At 47.9% G+C, this 19594-nt stretch overlaps 1 protein-coding gene and 1 long non-coding RNA gene across 3 annotated transcripts in view; both read left to right on the forward strand.

Moving 5' to 3' along the window:
• The window catches only part of LOC120948632 (protein similar), a 113918-nt gene that overhangs the window by 73073 nt on the left and 21251 nt on the right, over positions 1-19594 (forward strand). For both annotated transcript variants that reach the window (XM_040365202.2, XM_040365201.2), the window contains exons 7-8: positions 12011-12813; positions 18868-19562. In XM_040365202.2, coding sequence (XP_040221136.2) covers positions 12011-12813; positions 18868-19562 — 1498 coding nt within the window. The remainder of the gene's footprint in view (positions 1-12010; positions 12814-18867; positions 19563-19594) is intronic.
• On the forward strand, positions 2525-11947 carry LOC125906706 (uncharacterized). The gene is made up of 2 exons (XR_007452066.1): positions 2525-2640; positions 11830-11947. It is a non-coding gene; the product is annotated as an uncharacterized LOC125906706 (long non-coding RNA).

The following is a 19594-nucleotide window of genomic DNA, read 5'->3' on the forward strand; positions in this document are numbered from 1 at the left end:
GGCGACTACTATTCTGGGATGCCACTGCTGCAACAGTACGAACAGTTTGCCTGGGCTACGCGGTTGGTAGATGATTATTTCATCATTTTTCATCGGGCTTACGTGTGTATCCCCTCCGAACCAACCTTCCATTTATCTAGCATTAATCACTCTCTGCTAGTGTTGCGATGGTTTGACGACGTGTCGACGGTTCAAATCTGGCATTGACAACCTTTCCATTAGAAAGCCTCCCGTGGGCGATTCCATTGACCTAGGTCTTTTCTTCTGTGAAAGTCTCGGTTCGGGAAGGTATATGCAGTAGCCAAAACAATCTTTGGTACCATATTCACAAGTTTAGGGATACATAAATGGGACAAGAAACTTACATCATACATAAATTTAAAAGTAAACTATTCATAAAATTGTTAAATATAAACTGTGTAAAAATACGCTATCGAAATTGCGTCATAAAAACACATTGCATCTTTCCGTTGCATCATGTTCCCTGTTCTACTGTAATGGCCCACTTATCCCGATGATTCTGCTTTTTTTGTTACGTCATAAAACGAAGAATAGCGAGCTGCAGCGGGGTAAAGTCTCAATCAATCCCAAACGCTGTGCAAACTGTCACATGATGCAAGTACACAAAAGGCAAAGGATTCAGAACAGAGGCAGCATTTGCTCCCGCTCTCACGCTTTTGCGCCTTCAACGGTTCGGGACGGTTGGCTAAAGTTGTGAGCAAGAAGCTCCAGAACATCCCACAAGGGTCCCAAGGGAAGCTAGAAAAAAGGAGTATCCCGCATATGCAGCCCAAGTCCCGCAACCCGATAACCAAGTTTCACTAGCTCCACGATACCAAAGTGAGAGTGAATCTGGCTGGATCCACACCAGGGAAGAAACTTTGCGGCGAACGTTTCTCCACTGAGTTTCTTGCAAGTTTGCGCCTGCCTCTCTGAGCGGCTGCTGCAAACACTGTGTGCTAGAAAGTGAAACCGGGTCGATTTTTCTATGCAGTGTGAACTTTTCCTCGTTGTTCCCGGTTTGGTTGCAGTGAAACAAAAAAACGATCTTTTCATCGCTGGGAAGTCTGTCAATTTGTAGCTCTCAGGGTTAGGATCTTTTCACGCTATGTTTGCCTATTTCTGAGAGCAGTATCTATCGGGATGTGCTAGACTAAGCCACCGAGCCGAAAAAGAGACTTTGAGTAACGGGATAGGGATAGAGTGTTCCTCAGTTAACTTTATTGCAGGCGTAAGAGACCGACGGCCAGGAGAGATATTAAAAGAGCGAAACACTGAATCGAATATTCCAAGGGTTTTATGAAACGCAAGGCATGCGAGTGACTGTCCTATAAGTACAAAACGAACCATCTAATAACAAATACAAAAATAAAAGTTTCAGACAACTTATCAAACAAAACATTTTTTTTTCGTTTATGATCATTCAAATGGTTTTGCGTTACATTTATGTAGTTGGCATCAGAGAGCGTTTTTGCTGCTATCTTCCATTTCGAACACAATTGGAAAGACGATAGCCATAGATAGAAAGGGAACGAAACCTGATCTAGAGAATAATGACGAAATGGAGGGCCCGATTGACGAATGTATGTAAGCCCGTGCAAACTCTCCTCCCATAAACACGCACCACGAAGGTACGGTGGTGCGTCTGAAGAGAAATGATGACGACATAACTGCCATCCGGTGTGCAATAGCATAACCAATACCAGCAACCAGCTCCGAACCGGCCAGCTTGATGACGACACCGAGAGTCGTCGTGTAGCTTGAGCCGGTTGTGTTGTTGGTGATGGTGGGGATGGGGTTCCGCTTACCAACCTACTCCCCGTGCGCAGGAAGAGCACCCGAACTGCACGCGGCAGACGGGTCCTAGACGGGAGGATATCAATAAAACACACACGCAAAAAGGCAGCAGGTAGGGACGGTGCCGAGGCTGCGCGGCAACCAAAGAAGGAGAGCCCCGAGATATTTGGAGCAATCTTCGGGTGTCGCACGACACAGAGCGGGCACAGCTTCACGAGCAAGCGCAAACGTTGCACACACCACCGTGTGTACTGTGTTTGCTACAAAACATGCTTCCTTTGATTGCATTTGTTTTGGAGCTCGCTCTCGTAAACGCACGGACTCGCAGCGAAGAGTGATGCTGCACACTTGTCCCCGCCACGTCTAACGTCCCTTCGCTCCCAGCGCGGCGGCCGCTATCATCGCGCCGCTCAGGCGACAACGCAAATATATCGCAGCAGGGCTTTGCTAGCCTGGTGTGCGTGCTGCTGCTGCTGCTGTGTGTATCGCTCTCGGCACACGATTGTCCACTGCCGCGCGCGCCCTTCCTGCGCTCGGGCCCGCCCGATGGAGGCAACGCAACGTTACAACAACATACAGCTCTCGCTCGCTCGCGCTGCTGAGCTGGTGTGTGCGCGCTGGTCGGGACAGAATACACACGAACCTTGCCGTCGCGGCTATGTTGGTGGAGCGAATCTATCGGATCCGGTCGACGCTCGGGCTCAGTCAAAATCGCGCCGCAGTCAGAGCAAGTTGTGGGGCTCTACCGTTCTTTACACTGTTTTCCGGGCCAATCCGGACTTCCTTCGATTTCGGTTTTACGTGCGTGCGTGCGTGCGTTACGTACGTAATTCCACATCGCGCGTGAGTGTCTGTGTATGTCTGTGCCTATTCGTGCGTGGTTCTTCCCTTTTAACGCGTTCTTTTCCGTCTTGCACCGAACGTTACAAAATCTCACTCACTTTCCCGGCAAATTAACGGCGGGTTCCCAATCCCACCCACCCCACCCCACCCGGTGATGTGCAATCTGTCGCGGCTGCTACGTTCCGAATTTCGCGATTGAGCAGCGGCGCAACGAGCTTTTGACAGTGGTGCTGTTGCCTACGTTCCGGTTTTTCGTTGTCGCAAATAATTTCGTATGGCATACGCGAATTGCAAAAACGACAACCTCCGCCACCGCCGCCGCAGCTCGACAGCAGCATATCTACCGAAACGCGAGAAGAAGCATCAGTAAACGTGAAACATGATGGCTTCGGAACAGTCGTTCCATCCGTCGTCGTCGTCGTCTTCATCGCCCCTTTAGAGGAAAGTCCACAGTGGTTACCGGAGGTTCTTCTTTGCTCGATGGTGCGTTTCGTTTATGAATCTTGCTTCGCCAATACTTTTCCCGTCCCGGGTTATTCATGCTGGTGTGTGATTTTTTTTTCGGACCCTAAAAATGGCGCTATCTCACCATTTTCGCATTCTTTCTCTCCCTCTTCGGTCTGTGTAAATCAATTTTTATGTAGCTGTGTGTGTGTGTGTATATATGTGTGTCCCCTACACCGCCCATGCCCTGTGGAGGTTTATGCACCGCGAAAGCCGCTCCCATTATTATCTTCATTACGGCCTGTGTTTGCCCCGTCTGTTAGCTCTTCCGTTCGTTTAATGGGAATGGGGTACGGTGCAAAACGAACAGCAACAAAAAAAAAACAACAACGATGCAATGTGGCGATGACAGATCTACCGATTGTTTTCATCCTCGTCATCATTGCTTTCGGCAAATCTGTCAGTGTTTCGGTACCGGTTTTTGGCGTGCATATGTGTGTGCAGATGAATTGAACATGCAAACGATCGCTGGTTTACGGGGTGGAAAGATAAACATGGGTGAAAATGTTTAGTTCACTTTGTACATTGTGCGAGTGTGCGATGGTTGGAACCATTTTCAACCAGTTTTTATTGCAACTAAGAACGATAGCAGGAGAAGAAGGAAAACACGTAATTCGCTTCAGTGTTGAATATCCCGCTACTACTATCCACCCCAAAACGTGCAGCCTTAGGTGACAGGTTTGAGCGGATCGGTTTGACGTACGCTGCAGCCAAAGCCAAAGATGCAGCCCCGGCAAAACACATTAATTAATCTGCTACGACATGCATCTCACGCGCGCGCCCGTTTCGTGCATTATGTAATGGCGTGGAAGATGAAAAACTAAGAACAAAAGCAGCAACTTACGGTGGCCGAACCGCGCTTATGCAAGTGCGCAGCGTGCAGCGGTGCAGTGTACTATCGCTTCTTTGTGTTATCTCCGTTGAAAAATGAAGCAAACATTTTGTTTTTAACAGAGTCACAAATGTGTTCAGAATCGTTAACACACACACACATACACACGCGCGCAAGAGAGAAACTCTTATTTGATCGATAATAAGCGATCTCAAGTCGATAAAAAGGTGTCAAAGGCGTGTGATAGACTTTTGTTATAACAGTGAATGGTGAGAACGATCAATTTGCACATATAAACGATAAACGCAGGCAAAAAAAAAACTGTTTGCACATTTGCATCACCCCTACTTGACAGAGGGGAGGAAAATGGGGTTCAAACATAACCAAACACACTTCTGGGTGAGTGTGTGATGAGGTGCTGTTGTGGGTGGGACCGTTATGATGGTGAGGTGATAATGAACAGGGCAGGTGATAATCGCTAACCAACACTTGATTGGTACTTGAGTCAACGAAAATGTGTATAATATGATATTGATGAGAGAGAAGAACAACAAATATGCAATATCCGACCAGTGGTTCAAGTAGTCAGTTCAATGTTTTGGTCTAGCTGGTTGCAATGCAATACGGAAACAGGAAAACAATTTTACAAAACACAACCGTAGCTATTGTGATCGATCACGTGTAGAAGAGTGAACGTGCACTGAACACCAGCGTGTGTAGTAGAAGAAGAATTGTTAGAAACCGTTTACGTAATCCATTACCCGCCCACCCATCATCATCTGTTACGTGTGGGTTGCTGCACCTTTGTGTGCGGTTCAATTTTATACAAGCTAAAGATTGGAAGAACTAAAAATCTGGAACCACGCTGCACAAGGGTGTACCTTTCGTAGAGAGTGAACTAGAACTAGTAGAAAGAGGAACAAAAAAATGGAACTGGCCACAGTCGAAAAGAAACACACCACCACCAACGAGCGAGAGATGCACGCCGCTGCTGCTGCCGTTGAAGAAGGTGGATGCAGTTTGCATCTAGCGTTTGCAACACCCGAAATAGATTACGTCCATCGACCAAAAAAAAGCACACACACTAACGGCGCGTTTCTGATCGGTTGTGTCGGTTGTGTCTGTCTCATGTTACGTCTAGGACGGTTGTGTGATACGGTGTGTATGTGGGGCTTTTTTTCTGGTGCAATGTAATCACAGGCCATGAGGAACCGGATTCCTTCGAACCTCCCCGTATTGAACGGCGCGAGCCAGCCCGATCAAGCACCATTGCCGGATTTGATCCGTGTGTACCAGTGATTGTGTGCGGTTTGTTTGGCGGCCTGCTGCAAATCCCTGTTCCAAATGCGCTCTACACACCGTCTAATTAGTGACGACGTTGTTGGGGTTTCCAATTTAGTTCCAATTTTTCTGTTCGCTGCTTCGCTGCTTCTGTTGCCCTTCTTGCGCGCGCAATTCACGGTGAAGCGAATGCCTATTTTTGGTCTGTTGCTGCTGGCAAATGCTGCTGCATTGCTGCACCAGGGCTGCACACACCTAAAAATCCTTTGGTGCGCATTAGATCTTTAAACGCGTTAGAGTTAATAAAGTAAAAGTGACCGTTGACCATAAAGCTTGCTTGATTTGTGCTGTGTGTCTGTGTGTGTGTATATTAACGAACGGTTGTAACGAGAGCGAGAGTATGCTGTATGCTTTCTTTACGGAGTGTTTGTGCTGCTTCTTTGCTAGCGCCGCTCTATTGATTAGATGGCGTTTCATAGACCTGGTGGTGCTTTGGTGCGATGGTTTGATTGTAGGTTCACAAATAGCACCAACAACACGCTCGCTATCAATATCTCTATTGCGAACGCGATTCGAAAAGCAGAACGGCCCAAACCGGGGCAGAAAAAAAACAATTTCCAGAACAACATTTTCAACTTCTTCCTAAGATCAAGACGCGTGCAAAGTTGTTTGTGGCAAGAGAATAGAGAGAGAGAGCGAGAGAAAGAGGGAAAGTGAGCTTCTGGCGACGACGATTTGCCCGTCATCCCGTAGCGTGATTTTAATTCAATCATTGCGAGTTACGTCGTTCTCGGGTCGTTTGTTAATTTCGTCTTGCCCGCGAGAGCCAGCTCGTTGCTGGCATTTGGGGTCTTGGTAACCCGTGTGCGTGTCTCGGTGTGGGTTTCCGTTTCAGTAACGATGTAATGTGGGCTATAGACGCACGATACATGCCTGGAGTAGCTGCGGGTAGAAAACACACACACACACAAACAATTGGGACAGCGTTGGCTTTTCGGGGATGATAACAGATTGAAGTTTTTCGTGAAAGCTGATAAGTTTTGGAAGCAAACTATAGTTCTGTTTTCTCCCACGACCATTGGCAATCGGTATGCGAGCAGCATTTTCTCGTTCCCGCTTGCGTTCGGTTTTAATCAACGCACCAAACGCGCGCACTGTAATCAACCGTAAGAAAATTTACTGCCTTACAGATTAAGTTTATCGCTGCCCAAAACCTTTGCTTAATCAACCAGCGGAGCCCCGGCACCTGCGTTCGTTGCTACCCTGTGGCCGTATGCACCCAGGGACGATTTCGGGAGCGCTTTCGTCTATTTCCAAGTCCTCCAGTACCCGTGGAGGGATGTACCTGCCTGCGGATACGAATATTGAAAAGCGAGAAACGTCACCTACAAATGGCGGACGCTTTGCCTTGAACAGCACTTCAAATTCTCATCAGACACGTGCCAACAACTGTCACGGGTCGCTATTATGGTTTTCGATAAATCAAACGCCCAAACCGCCGCTCTATCGAATCGTGGAACAATATTATTCTGCAAACGCTTTCCCAGAACCGTTAGCCAATGTTGTGCTGCCGCCCCTCGTCAGCGTGCGGCAAACCGATCGGAAGCCGCAGACAATTTTCCGACTGAACTTTCCGCAGCCCCGTAAGATTGATGGGCTTAAAACGGCGGACGCACAATCTGCGCGTGTAGTGCACGAGTCCTCCTGGCCAAAATGGTTCGATCGTGGATTTGTTTTCATCATCGTAAATTATTCACTTTCGTTTTGCAGAACAGAGTGAAATAAAAAACGAAATTACTCTCAATGTGCTGCTCTACTTCTCGGTGGCCTGAAAAAATATTGACATATCCGGTTTGGAACGCATTAAGATTGCTTGATGTGTGCGTGCGTTCTTTTTCCTTTCTTTTGTGCCTGCTTTTAACATTCCGCTGCACATTTCTTGAACCTGCGCTGCTGCGTTCAATTGTTTCTGTACTGCTCCCGAGGTTTGGCATGTCCCGGCATGTTGTCGTTCGAATCGCTTCCATTTGCCTCGTTCTCGTGCACGGCAACAATTCGTCCACTTGTACACCACCAACCCGCATTATTGGTGCCCGCTTGTTGTTGTCGCCTGTCCGGGGTGCGACCTACGTTTCGCCAGCCGATACAGCAAACCTACACACAAATCTGGCGAATGATGAACCGTAGCGAACGGGCCGAAGAGAAGTAAATTGAGCAGAATCAATGGGTGGTGTGTCGGTGTGGGAAGAATAAACCGAGAACCGAGGGGAAAAGATTGCTACAACGTTGATAACTTTGCTGACCCTTCGTCTGTGGGGCCACGCACCGGGGATGGTGCAGAAGGTGATCTGACCCCGTCCGCATGCAAAGGCCTGTACAAAAATTTCCTTAGCACCCCGGGGATGGAGTGAAAGATTACGGCAAGCGTCCACTTCTTGTACCTATATGCTGCTCTCCTCCGATCGTTTTGTTGTGAGTTGAGTGATCATCGACATCTTTGCTTAGATTGTTCGTTGAAAACACGGTGCGTTTAAGGTCCTGGGTGGTAGGCAGCAATGCGATGAAAGATGGTAATGCCTCTTAACGAAGGATAAACTGAAGATTCAACGTTTCTGTTTTCACGGTAATAACGTAATAAACAAATCTTCTAAGTAACAACATGTCCTTAATTGATAACTGTTAGATGAAGTTCAACAGCATTTGAAATCTGCTTGCTCCGTATGTGTGCACTATCGATGGGTCGTTAATGCAGAACATACTAAATTTAGCGACAAATATGAGATTTAGTATGGCAGAACATACTAAATTTAGCGATAAATGGGACTCGTGCAATGGGGTGATGCCTTATCACATGAACGAACCTACCGCCACGATGTTGTCATTTGTTTGTTTCCGTTGCACACCGTCGTGTGCATTTCTGCGCTTTTTTACACACAAACACACAAATGACCGTTCAGTTTTGCTATCTTATAAGACTGTGAAGTATGGGGTGGAGATATCTCCTGCCCGCTGGTGCTACCCTCCATCCCTCACCACAATATTCGCTCTCAACCGCCGTAGTCTCATTGACGGCATTGCGTTTGAAATTGTGTATGTTGTTGATGTTGGTTTTCTTCTTCCATCGCTCATGTGCAGTGCACCCCTTTACCTGATACCTCCGGCAAGACCAAGCACAGTGGCGAATTCACGTTAAGAGAATGATCGCGCAAACAGAGCGTCGTCTATTTATTCTAACGATTGCTCTCCACTTTATTGTGTGTGTGTGTGTGTTTGTGTGAGCGTCGAACCATCGCTTCGTTCCGCATCTCCCCTTTTTTACGCAATCAATGGACACATGGGGCACGAGTGAGAAGTGGGTACTTTATTTGAGCTTCCAGCGAGGCAATTTTCAGCTCTCATCACCTCGTGCCGTCGAGGTCCGTGGGCGCGTCCAGTGCGCGTCAACGTCATCCGTATGTTCGGAAGCACGGTTTGAAAAGGTTCTTGCATGGTGGAGGTACACGAAGCTGGTTTGAATGGCGACGGAATTGCAAAAGCTTGCTGGTGTGTGATTCAATGCGCCTTCGCTGCAATTCGCTACGTGTGGCACGTGCTCGGAAGAGATTCCAGTATCGGATGACAGCTAGAACAATTACTACTTGTTTGATGACAGTACGCTGCCCAGATCAGCGGACAAAATATGTTGCGATGTTAGCTTTTGGCGCAAATAAACAAACAAATCCTTTTTGAACAGGAGTGTCATCAAATATGTTGTTCATACAATGTTTGAATTTATGGTAGATGTACCAATGACTGGACCCGCTATAAGGGAAAAAAGGAAAGCTTTTACCTTTGCGCTTACATCACCTAAACCATGTGTTTGTCGATGTTTTGTTTCTTCTTCTGCAACGGGGTTTTTTTTCTTGTTGCAAAATGCGCCCATCGGGGCTGTTGCATGCAACCGATCGTTTGTGCATTGTACCGATCGGTTTAAAATTAGAAAAGCTTATCCACCTTCTGCATTCACGCGCGCGCGTGCTCCTCCCCCAGGGCTACCGAATCGTGGGTCAAGCGAAGAAAGAAACGCCGCTTGACCAATGCAAAGGTTTGCGCTTGCAAGGGGCCAGCAAGCGCGACACAACACCCGCCCAACCAAAAAATCGTCTGCGACATTGAACTGCATGCGGACTGCAATGGCTGAAATTTCGCTGCTAAAGGTAAAGTGCGATCGCCATCGACACGCGAGGGACCGTTCTGCATCCATGAGCGAGGGAGAGAGAGAGATAAAAGGGTGCCAATGACGCGATACGCGCACCAAACACTACGTCTTACAAAGTGATTGGTGGGAGCCAAGGAAATCCTTAAACCAAGGCCAAATAGTGCACCTACCATGACTTCCGTCTTTACACGGTAGAGTTTTTTTACTAATACTACTCCTACTCCTACTACTGACACTATTGCTTTGCTAAACGCGTCAAACCACACTTGTTTTTGAGTGAGACTAGCGAACAAACGTCAGAGTGACGTACGTGTTGCAAATGTACGAACTTCGTGTTGTAAATATTATCTGATCAGATTTTGTTTACAAATAATCAATTCATCAGACTTATCAGTATCATCAAGCTGCGCCGCACGAAAGAGACCCACTTATGCACTACCGAGGGACTGTTTTAACTGACCGGTTGTTACAGGAGCTACAAATTTCTCTGACACTGCAAAAATCTATTCACGAATCTTGCACGATCGGTGGTAAGAATGGAGAGCCTTTGCTTTATCGTTTCATCTACCCTGGTGAATGATTTGCAATTTGTGAAACATATTCCGTAGCCTTATGACCTCTAAATTATCGGTAATCATGCAGTGGAGGTAAGCATACGGTTAACACCAATAGACCGTATGCCTTTTAACGTCACTTGAGCGGCACATTTGTGTTTTTACTACATTTTACAGAACACATGGAACAAAAACTACATTTATTGTTCGTCATGTCATTCGGTTATGGTTAGATTAATTTGCTATTGGCTTTTTTGTGTGCTGTTGGTATTATGAAGTGAAGTAAATAGCAACAAAAAAAGGCACTTGAGAGCTGGGTAATGGGTACACATTCTCGTCCTTCTCTCTGCATCGATCGGTAAAATGTTGAAGAGCTACAAAAAAAAAGTCCAACACGAAAAACACGCACAAACATTTTTATAAATAGCTCTGCCCAATGAAAGAACGATCACGAGGAGGAAATGCATACGTGAAATTACGAGAGAGAGAGAAAAGGCAAAGAAGAAGGTGCCCTGGTGAAGACGTATATTTTAAAATGCCAGTGAAACAAACTGGTTGCAGACGATGGGGCAAAACCCACCCTGATACAGATGGCATCGATGTGATGCTAATAAGCGTAGCAAAATACAGCATCCATCAAGAGAATAAATGTAGCAAACTATATATTATCGATATGATTATCAGTCAATAATTTCAATCGCTAGTAGCAGCACATTTAGTTTGGGACCAATGTTTGGTTAAAAGTGTTGTTTACTACAATTTATCCGTATTATGGTACGATTGTTAGCGATCACTCAAACCCGTACGAGTAGCATAAAACAAAATGAAATCAAGTAACAACAATCATACGCGTACATACACACAAAGCACCAACCCGCGCACTACTCTCCCAGGAGGGACCCACTGACCTGTTCCGAAAGCCAGTAGCCAGTTGTTGCCGTTGTTATGCCTGTTGCTGTTCCCGCGGTAGCGAGGCCGAAAGGCGAATTTTCCACTTCACACCGACAGTGTTTCCTTTCCTTTGCCCAATGCCCGGTTCGTTCCCTTATTCCGCCCAGAGACACCCCATTCATCCTATAGGTCCACGACGGACACACGCTGTTGGAGCGTGCGTTACCGATCTTTTGCCTTTTTTCTTCGTCCCGCGGTTTCTCTTGCTTTGCTATTTTGATGTTTTCAAAATTTTGCATTCTCACCGCACCGGCCGCGATCATCTTTGCGCGTACCCATATCCCGCTCCTACCCCGAGCGCGTGGCGTTACGAGAAAATATTCACGGTGAAGGACACCGATGGCAATGGCCGCTACTACTGCTGCTATCATTGTGCCGTTTGGTGGTTGTTTGGAACCGAAAGGCGCGTCCCGTAACCGTTTGCGTTGCTTTGGGCGAGAAAGGCCCGTGCGCTCCTAGGGCAAGGGGAGAAAGGTGACGTTTTCATTTTTCGACACGTTTTGCTGTGTGTAGCTCTGCGTCTCCGCGCTGTACACAAACGGTCGTATCATCTAGAGATTTCTGCGGGTCTATATTCGTCTCATTTTGCAATATCTGCGCGCGTATGCGGTTTGCTGGTTTCAGCGCTCAGCTGACCAAAGTTTACGGCCAACAGAGAAACAGAGCTGACACCGTACGGTAGTCCGGTGTTGTGTACGTGATTTGCTGTACAGATTTGTTGTTTGTTTGTCTTGCGAGGTAAAGGGAGGGAGAATGTGTATAGGAATTATCCTGTCCATGGACGTTTTATTTACAATATTTCTTTCACACATTTTGAGCTGCGCTTTATGGTGTTATATATTTCCTGCCGTTACTTTTCGTGAATATAGTATCAAACTGTTTAACTCCACTCGCAAACAAACAAAAAGTGAAAGAACGAAAATGTGAGATAGCGAAAAACGGAGAAAAAGACATTTTCCGGTGGAAAAAAGACTCTTCCAAACATTTCCACCGATCTGTCAACAATCATCACCAAATAATTATCGTATCGTCAACCTGTCAATTTTGCAGTGGTGTGGAAAACAAAGATGAAATTTTGTCGTGCGCACAACTGGAAGCACGCCAGCAACTATTGTCCCAAGAACCAGACAAGTGTGCCGAAAGCAATAGTAATCATAGTGTCGTGTGTAGCAGCAGCAGCAACAGCAACGATCAGTTACTGTCAGTAGAACCAGCAGTGAAGACCGTTGTGCCAATCGCTGCTGCCGTCGCCCAGCGCGCTGGACTAGTGGAGGAAGTGAAGGCAGAAGAAACAATCGCAATCCCGCCGCGTTCAAATCTCGCGGAGCCAACCGTTGTTCCGTACGTTAAGCTCGTCGCCAACATCGGTGCTGATCAGAACAACGGCAACGACGAGCTCCTCGCTAGTGTTGGTGACAAGGTGTTGTTGTGCGTAAAGAACGATACTCCGACGGTAGTGTCCGGCGAGCAACCGGTGCCGCTGCATAGTCGCGCCCTGCGCGAGCTGAACACCGTACCAGCTACGGTGCCGCCGAAACCGGCATCATCGACGGTCAGCCGTCCCGTGTCGGTTACCGCTTCCATCTTTACCAGCCTCCCGCCCGGTGCTTCCGGGACCGCCGACAAGGCACGTGCGGTTAACAAACCAACCGGCTGGGGTGCACCACAGTCCGTTACAGCGAAGCTGTTCGTAACGCTTCCTCCACCACCGGTTGGTGCTGGTATTGGCGGGACTACTGCTGGACCCAGTGGCAGCAAACCTCAGCACGCCACGGAAAAAATCTTCGCCCCCAGGACGGAAGATATGAATAAGGGATTCTTGATGTTCTCCGAGGAAGAGCCTGGATTGACCAGTAAGTATTACAGCGCCGTGTGTTATTTCATCCGCTTTCAGCTGGAAACATTTCCGCCCATCGATGCTCTCTTTGTCTCTCTGTTACGATGGCGGATCATTTTTCCGGCAATAAATTTTCAGCACGAATTGATTACCACGCACCACCCTTCTAAAGCTTCCTTCCCATCTCTTAACTCTCTCATACCAGTTTTTCCCCCAAAACGACGGCTGAGCTTTAGCGAAATGCCCCCTGACTTACGTTGCAAGGCGCTACAAATTCAACAACGACCAGCTCTTTCCAGGAACGAACGTCTTCCGTATTCCCGCTGTGACGGTGAAGCGGTTTTTCGAAAGGATTTCCCTCCAAGTTTTCCCATCGCTCTTCGCTCGGCTCTTTTCCCGCCTTACTTTAAGCGCCAAGTCCGTCTACGATTATGGGTTCCCTTTTCTTCCCTTTGCTCCGTTGCCTACGCCCTGCTGCTAAACACTAAGCGAACAGCCAACTAAGTCTTGAAGTTACGGCTCCCGGGAGGAGGCCGCTCCTGTTTCCATTTAATGAGCTAAAACGATGATGGGCAGGCGTCGTTCGTTCGCGGGGCTACTGCGCGTAGCAAAAGCCTCCGGTGCCGCTACTGCTAAGGGCGATTTTTCTCTTATCACTTTCTCTACCACCGCCGCTTGATGAAGCGGCGTGTAGCTGTGGAGTGTTAAAAGCACCCCGACACAGGGGAGCAGCACCAGCTCGACGAAAACTGGGTATCACGTGATGAAAGCATAACTGCGTTTTACCCAGGACGTCGTCCTTCCTATAGCGCGATGGTACATTTTAGCTGGGCTGGCACAAAACAACACCATCCATCCCGCCGTAAGGTTGCGGGAGAGCGAAAAAGTGAACGTGAACGTTGTCAGCGACTTGACTACGAATTGGCTACTGTGTAGGACTGAAGTTAATCCTTAGCTGCGGTAGTAGTGTTGTATGCGTGGCTAGTAGTTCGTCCTCGTCCGGGAGTGTGTGTGTGTGTGGTTTCGCTCTGGTGTGGTATATGTTCACACTGCAGGGCATGTGACCACGGCAATTGTGCATGGATGAAGCGAAGAGTAAAGGCGAAACGAAGAGTTAAAGAGAGCGTGAGAGGGAGCAAATATCAGCTATCAGCTAGAGTATTGCTTACCACGCTCGGCTCATCGAAAGTTCGCACACACCCAACGTTCCTTTGGTTGGTTTGGTTTGGTTAGATGCGCTGTACACACCACTCCCCCACTGACCTAGATTGCCCGGTGTCGGAAAATTTATCCCAGTCCCAGCCGGGGGTTAGCAGCAGCAGCAGCAGCAGCAGCAGCAATGCGATGTTACAGTAGACGCTATCCAATTTCCTAACCCATTTATTACGGGCAGCGTTGCTTGATATTGGAACGACTGATGTGTTCAACACACTCTGCAGCTGGACACACTACACTAGCCTAAGGGGCCTAGCAAAACGACGTACTCAGGCGGGCTACTGAGCAATACAATTGGGACCTTTTCTTTGATTGCTCCTATTGTTCACATCCTACCCCCACAGGCCAGTCGCACTAAAAGTACTCTTTGGTGTGGGCAGTTGGATTCGGTTCTCTTACTCTCACTGCAAAAAATGTAATAGGCTTTCAATCAATTTTTGCAGATATCTAACACACACACATAGACATACACACTTCTTACTACGTGTATTTGAATCTCATAAAATTGAACGTGTATCCTTTTACCCGTTTTCCTCTTCCTTCAATCTTTATTGTACATCATGTTGGCTTACTATCTCTCTGTCTCTCCCTTCCCATACTGCCACCTAATCTTTATAATCCTACTATCATTACTTTTGACGAACGCATCAGTAAACGATGCGACACTGTTATCAAACAACCCCTTTTCGCTGGGGGTTTAAAGAAGCCATTTCCGTGTTTTTTAGCCCTACAAAACATGGCAACGAATGAGAAAAAAGAAACCCCTTACTTTGAAATGGTTTGCCCCCCTGTTCATGCTGACCCGCCTGCCCGTGCCCTGTTATCGAGCGATCTTAATACTTCATCTCATTTCTCGAGCTTATCGTGCTCGAGTGAATATTCGGCCCCGTTTATTGAGCCTGCGAACGACCCTTATCTTCCGGCACCTACCTCTAACACCCGTTGATGCAGCTCGTCTGTAATATTTTACATCATTAGAATAAGGCAGACACTCCGTCGATGGGCACATACCGAGACAGTGGGACTACGAGGGGAACCATATAGTGATGTCTCGAGTGAGTTGAGCATTTTTCCCTGTGATAAATTTGTCGACCCGCCTTCTGATCCACTGGGTGCTCCGCGCGACCAGCCGCCTTCCGAGGACTTTATCCGAGCCTTCCGAAAGAGAGAGAGAGAGAGAGCCCAGAGATGGCAAATAAAAAGGATTGAAAGTAGTAGTGTTTGTGCAGCTCTGCAGACCCCAAAACGCTTACGATTTTTCTGGCGCTTCCCCGCCGTCGCAGGGTACGGGCAAAACATAGAGAATGACTAATGAATGAACCCTCGAGTGGTGGGACATGCATCATCCTTCATCCGTCCGTAATTTATCCTCGCGCAACCCGTCAAGGGTTCTTCAAAAACCGTTGATCACATGGTTAACTTTTCCTTGCCTCCTTTCTTTTTTGCTTTTTTTTGGTCCAGAATCTTTACTCACATTGTCCCATGTCCCGTAGGCTGCGAAATTAACGGCAAAGGGGGCGCCCTAAATTTAGAATTTATTTGTCGTTTACATTTACATGAAAATGAACCTCAATCGGTATTTGGTGCTTCTTCTTCGTTTTTTTTTTCATTACTCTTGGAAAGTATTCTGACCCAAAAGCATATCCAGCATTCCTGCATCCCGCAGCCCTTCAACTAGCCGGCAGTGTGTTCGCGGTAGCATTGTGTTTCACGTGTTTTCCTTCCCGTCGCACCACTGTCGAAGAAAAAAGGACAAATAAATATTCCACTCTCTACTCGATCCTCCGGCTGAAGAGGTCCTTCATTGCGGTGCGGAATAGAGAGTGGTCGGAACAAAAAAAAAAAAAAAAGAAGCACTCTGCACAAACCCCCAAAACATAGTCCCACATAAATATTCTACCCCCGAAACGATTTACGGCGCGTGGTTCAGATTCAATATCAAAAGCAGCACACGGCTCTGGTTCTGCTCCGTGCAAAGATCTCTCGCCCAAGCCCATGCTCGATGGGTAAAGTGTGTGTGTGTGTGTGTGTGTGTGTGTGTGTGTGTGTGTGTGTGTGTGTGTGTGTTTGTGTGCTTTATGCAGGATTCTACCCCAGCATCGCCAGCCACGGTTTTATTTTTCCTACGTACCCCTCATTTTCATATCACACCATTATTTTTTATATCTTCCTCCATTATACGCTTTTTCCCAGCGCACCAATTTGCTACGGTAGTGCCGCTGCGTGTGGCTTTTTTTCCCGCGCACCTTCACGTACTCTTGGTGTGGTGTGCCTATGTACTGAAAAGTTGAGCTTTTCCGATGGGCTCCGAACGCTTCGGTGTTGATCCTACTACGACCTCAGCAGAGTATTGTATTGACATTGATGGGGACAAGAGGGCGCCAAAGTGCTTCATAGCTTATTCTCAGCTTCCACGTTAGCCCGCTTGTGCGAGGGGTGCGAGCAACGTGCGCAAGTAAAGCCTTTTTTACCTTTTTGTGAAGCAAATTAAGGTAAAGTGTGTTGGAAAACTTCATGGCACGTGCGCTACTGTCGTCTGCATTTCCCCCCAAAAAGTAAGCCCTGCTCGTGCGCATCAAGAATATTGGGAGCAATTGTGAAAAGCTTCGGTGAATGGTGGTGTAGATGATGATGAGTCTTATTAGCACACTGCACGGCGATAAACAATGGCTAAGGAAGGTCCAATTTAACGCACCATGCTTCCCGCACTCACTCGGATTGTCCAATCAGTGGTGGTGTAAGCCGTGTGGGGCCCGAAACTGTTACAGTTCGCACGCAACCGTACTGCTGGTCCGGGTCCCCCTTTGACATAGGCCACACACATCACCTCACCTCAGGGTGTCAAACAAATCGCTCGGCCCAAAACACGCCCGCTTGTTGTGACATAACAAATTCGATTTGCGATGTTTGCCTTCTTCTGACAACTTTCCACGGGCCTTTGTCAAAAGGCCGCCCCATTCCACCCACCATACCACGTCGGACAGCTATCCATCAGAGTGAGAGAAGAGGAGGGGATGGAGCTGCCCGCAAGTGTTTCGGCTACTTCGTTAGGCTGCGCAAACCCCCGGAGGAGAGTGCGGACTACACACACATACACACAGACATATTCATTGGCTGTGTGTGTAGGGGTGCTTCCGTTACGGTTACGTTTCCGAGCCGAGGCGGAAATAGTAGCGCGGCGTGCCAAGGGAAACAAGGACGAACAAACCCGGAACATCTCGTGGCACGTGACACGTGAGGGTAGCGACCCCCCCTTGGGTCCCCGGACACCCTTAAACACCGAAATAATCATGTAATTTGAATATTCAAATCAAAATTCAACCCTCAGTGCCGGTGCAAAAGTGCGTCCGGCACGAAACCCGCTTAAATTGCTCCCGCACGCCCCCAACCGAGCGTCCCCATTGACGACGGGTGAAGCAATTCTTGAAAGCTTCATTTTTATTCACAACCTCTCCCGTGTGATATGACCCAGCCTGCTCTGGGCGGCTAGAGCGCCACTGGTTGGCTGGGTGGGTAGTGCGTGTGTGATTTGGAGATGACTTCACGTTACTGTGTGCTGCTACCGGTCGGGCTGCTACTAGCGCACGTGTTTACCGTGCTTCTCCTACTATGGTTTGACGATTTTTGGGGGCGCTTTTTGTTCTTCATGTCTCGCTCACTTAGCGGTCGGTCGTGTTATCTCGAACGATCATCAGCTGTGTGGCGGTGATGGTGGCGCTTTTCGTGTTCATGATCACGCAGCAACATTCTGACATTTCGTGCCAGCTATGGCGCATGGCGTTTTTGGGTGAAGCACGTAGGTAAAGCATCTAACCAAATCACCAACCAAAACACATTGCCCGGTGCATGAGAGCAATCAATCCAGAGCAGAGCGTTGCTTGTGCTTTGCCGTTTGTTTTTCTGTGCGCGATGGTTCCGAAATGGCGAAATAACTAGTCCATGAAAAAAACCAACCAACACCCATTTCAGTCATTTTTGTTTTGTTTCTGAAATCCTGAAAACGTGAGTGATGGAGGAAAAGGTTCAGTAAGTGTTCGAGATTGTTCGCCCTAGCCGATGTGTCGGCTGTGCTGCTGGTTCATGCTGGCAAATTCACAATGCTCACTCTGCATCGTAAACGTCCCATGCAAAGCAGACCGGTTCCCCGAAAGATCGTTCCTCAGTTGCCCTAAAGCTGCTTAAAGCTCCATGATGTTCAGATGTTTAGTGGTTTTGTAATGCAAATCTACCCCAACAGCTTCCTTTATACGCATAATGTTGCCTCCCAGAACCGCCCAGCGATAATGCTATTAAGGGAAAGCTTCCTCTTCCGTCGAATCTGCTGGGGTAAAGTACTCTTGACCGTTAACTGCTACAACATTTGGTAGAATGTAAAGAGCCTTACTTTATTCAAATTTTATACTATTTAATATTATATACAACACTAATCCACGGTTCATAATCTTGTAAGTGCTATGGTGTCCCAGTAAGGTCGGTCGCGAGGTACAAACTTTGACCCACAAAAGTGTTATTCCTTTCGTGGATTCTACCAAACTTTAATACTGTTTCATCCCGAACTGCAAAATATCTACATTAATAAATGTCTTTTGCAGGAACAAAATCTCAAAAGCACCTACGTTCCTTCTTTTCCATTCCATTTCCGCAATGAGTTTTTTTCTCTATCATTATGTCGTTTTCTTCCTCCACAACCCTACTACCAATCTTCCTCCTTCAAATTGGGTGATCAATTCGTGCTGATAAATGGAAAATCCATTTTCGCCAGCAGCCAAATAAGTCGCTGCTTCAGCATACCTAACCCACATCTAATGTACTTTCTCTTCCTTTTTCTCTCGCTCTCTCTCTTCCGCCCGCTTAGTGCTTAAAGATGAACCGGATGATCTAACGCATCTGGCACCGACGGCGGGTGACGCATGCATTCCGTTGGAAGAAACCGGCACCTTCTTCAATGAGATGTTCGAGGACTTCATCATACCGGACAGCTACACGCTGCTACAGGACGAGCTGTGTTCGCTCGACTCGCAAGACACACGACTAGACGCGTCCTCGATCGTGGTCCACCCGGTGTCCACCAGCGACAGCCTCACCAGCAGCCTCAGCGTGGCCTCAGTCGCCTCCCTACCGCTCGGTACCGCCGTCTCCGGTACTGTGGACGGAGCGGCATCCCTGGTCAGCAACGCCGGCACGATTGCGGGCATTAACGGTAGCCAAACCCAGCAGCAGCACAACTACGCGCCAAGCTCGAGTGCTTCCGCCGCGTCCCCGTCGTCGTTGTCGTCGTCGTCCATATCCGTGTCCTCATCGCCCGTGCCATCGTCACCGAGCCGATCCCACATTTCGTCCAATCCAAACTCGCCCTCCGGTACGTCGGGACTCGGTTCGTCCGCTTCCAGCACCGTTTCGACCGTGGACGGCCGTCGGCATTCGATGACGACCATCGGCAGCAGCAATCATCAGCACAACGCCACCAGCAACGATCCCTTCATCAATTATCGGGACGAGGTGAACGAAGTTAGTCCCTCGCCGCATTTACTGTCGCCCGGCATATCGAAGGTAAGTGTCGTGAGGGAGTTTCGCGCAAGGCA

Source organism: Anopheles coluzzii, chromosome 2, assembly GCF_943734685.1.
Source record: "Anopheles coluzzii chromosome 2, AcolN3, whole genome shotgun sequence".
NCBI lineage: Eukaryota > Metazoa > Arthropoda > Insecta > Diptera > Culicidae > Anopheles > Anopheles coluzzii.